The sequence below is a fragment of the Athene cunicularia genome (assembly GCF_003259725.1).
Source record: "Athene cunicularia isolate RWA chromosome 1 unlocalized genomic scaffold, athCun1 chr1_part1, whole genome shotgun sequence".
NCBI lineage: Eukaryota > Metazoa > Chordata > Aves > Strigiformes > Strigidae > Athene > Athene cunicularia.
The window spans coordinates 11,227,088-11,229,675 of record NW_020799091.1 but is presented as its reverse complement, the minus strand read 5'-3'; the positions used below and the strand labels follow the sequence as shown (position 1 = coordinate 11,229,675).

Genomic DNA, 2,588 nt, shown 5'->3' with positions numbered 1-2,588 from the left:
AGCGGCTGCGTGCGCCGCGCCGCTCCTCAGGGAGGCCTGCCCGGTGATCATCCTGACCCGGCGATGGACGCGGCCCCTCAGGGGCGGGGAGCGCCCTGCCTCAGCTGCAGGCTTCCAGTGTTGGAGGACGTGGTGGGGGTCTGTAGCTGCGCTTCAGACTCGATTTTTCCAGTTCATTCATGCTGAGTGTTAGCAGTTCTTTTCTACGGTTTTTTTTTGAGTAAGGTATATTCTCTTCAAAACTTATTGTGCATGCTTAGTTTTGTTCGGTGCTGATTTCTGCATGTCTCTTAATAATTATATTATTAAGTCATAAGCATATACAACAAAATATGCATGCCCTTGTACTTTTTGCTTTTAATGGCATAATAAATGCTTTGTTTTACCAATTTATATTCTGCTGTGTTGTCACAGCCTTCTAATGGAGATAAAAGCAGCTGTCAGAAGATACGAAACAAGAAATAAGACAGCAGGAACAGAACTGTCATTATCCAAATCCCGAGTTGATTGGAGACGCACTAAAAGGGAGCTCATACTGTTTGACAGCGATGACGAATCCTCAGGTACATCTGAGGAGGAAGAACCTACCACATCAGAAGATGAAGTAGATGAGAAAGATGAAACTGTTGTGAAGAACAGACTTTTAGATCAGGAGGAGAAAAGCCGTTCTGAGGAAGTAACAGAAGATGGTGAGGATGAGTACATCGTACCTGGGAAGCGTAAAAGGTTGAACACCTCTGTCTTGTATGACAGTGATGAAAGTGAGGGCAGTGATATACTTGTTAGAAAAGTTTTTGCTAAACGCCACTGTATAATGGATGAAGATGACAGTTCTGAAGAACATCAGCCTGTTAAAACCTGCCCTACAGAAAATGTTTCTACTAATAGGAAACAGAAAGTATTTGCAAAATTGAAAGAACTTGCAAGACAAAGAGCAACTTGGAGCAGTGAAAGTTGTGAGGTCTGGATTTTATCTTTCAAATGTAATTGGAGAAAATACTGAATGTAGGGCAAGGCAAAGACTAATAAATCAGTGGGATTTTCTTTATTTTGTTCTGTTTGTTATTCATGACAAATTAGTAGTTCTGTCACATTTTAACAATTGTCACATTAACTAAATAACAATATTGGCTGCTGAAAACCTTTATCTCGAGTTTTAATTTTAATCACTGAGGATTTAAGAATTTAATTTGTTCTTTTGGGTATTCTGATGACTAAGCAGCTTAGCAGGTATGTTTATTCTCTGCATAGTCAGAAAGGAAATTTTTTTTTTTTTTCCCAAGAGATGCATGAGAGCACTATCAAATTAGTTTTATCAAGAAGCAAAATACCTGCTGAAGTAACTTAGAGATCTCATGTTAGCTTAATTCCTATAAGTAGATTGAGGAGAGGTACATGGAGATGACTGATTTAAAGCTAAACGTAATTGTCATCTAGGACAGAATGATGTATTTTTTGCAAACATTTTTTGTTAATTGAACAAATTATATTAGGAGGTCAAAAATCTTAACCAATATATGTAGTATTTAGTGCAAATACTGAAAATTCTTGTGTTTTAAATACTTTTTAAAATTTAAATAGGATTCTAATGGTGAAGGAGAAACAGAAGAGGAACCATTCTGTCACATGCCCCTCACATCAACAGAAGATGGTGAAACTGACAGTGACAGCATGAAAGATTTCATAGTAGAAGAGGAAGATGATGATGACAACACAGAGCACATAACAAGTGAAAACCAGCCACAACAGAAGAAACTAAATATATCAAATAGCGAGTTGCTGGCATACTATGTCCCACACCGTAAGATCTATATGTATATCTTGCTTGTAGTGCTGTGATAAATATTAGTGCGCTGTAAATACAAATACTGTGTGAAGGATATGATAGTTTAAAAGCAGATTCCTAAAAGGGCTGCAATTTATTGTGGAAGTACTCTGATTTCCACAGTAAACTTTTACAGTCTTTCTGTATATTGTTAAAGGGAGAGTATAATTTGGGGGGAAGGAGGGGAAGCCTTGCTGCACAGATTTTTTTAAGTTGGTCTGATTTAGGTTGAAGAAGGCTAGCTATGATACAGTCATTCCTGTGGAGACCTATAAGAATCATCCTCCATCTTGTGATATAGGCTACAAGCAGCTATGTTAATTCCGGCCAGATTCTGTTCTGGAGAACGATGTAAAACTCTTACCATGAGTTTGGGACTTTGGGGACTTGGGATTTTTTTTTTTTTTTAATGTATTTTTATTCCATGGTGATGAGACTTGGGAGCACAGGTCTATAGGTGTTTCTGAATTCATTGGTCAATTACAGGCAAATTGCATGGATTGAGAAAACTTTTCAAGGTGATCTTTTATGAAAACTAGTATCTGGATGGAGCAGAGAGATTTGAAATGGAACTTTATACTAGTTATCTTACGCATTTTTTGTTCAGAAGCAGGTATGTACTGATTGGACAGTTGGTGCTGCTGTAGATAGTCACAAGCATTTGTGGTATTTCTTCCCCCTTAAAGACCTGAGCAGAATTGTGTATATTTGAAAGAAAGTAAGGAAAAAAAAAAAACAACAACAAAAAAAAAAAAAAAAAAAA

General features: G+C 37.4%; 1 protein-coding gene across 1 annotated transcript in view; it reads left to right on the top strand.

Moving 5' to 3' along the window:
• Positions 1 to 27: 27 nt before the first annotated feature.
• CCDC82 (coiled-coil domain containing 82) overlaps positions 28 to 2,588 on the top strand; it is a 13,460-nt gene continuing 10,899 nt past the window's right edge. The window contains exons 1-3 of the mRNA XM_026855593.1: positions 28 to 220; positions 415 to 961; positions 1,582 to 1,801. Coding sequence (XP_026711394.1) covers positions 180 to 220; positions 415 to 961; positions 1,582 to 1,801 — 808 coding nt within the window. The 5' untranslated portion in view covers positions 28 to 179. The remainder of the gene's footprint in view (positions 221 to 414; positions 962 to 1,581; positions 1,802 to 2,588) is intronic.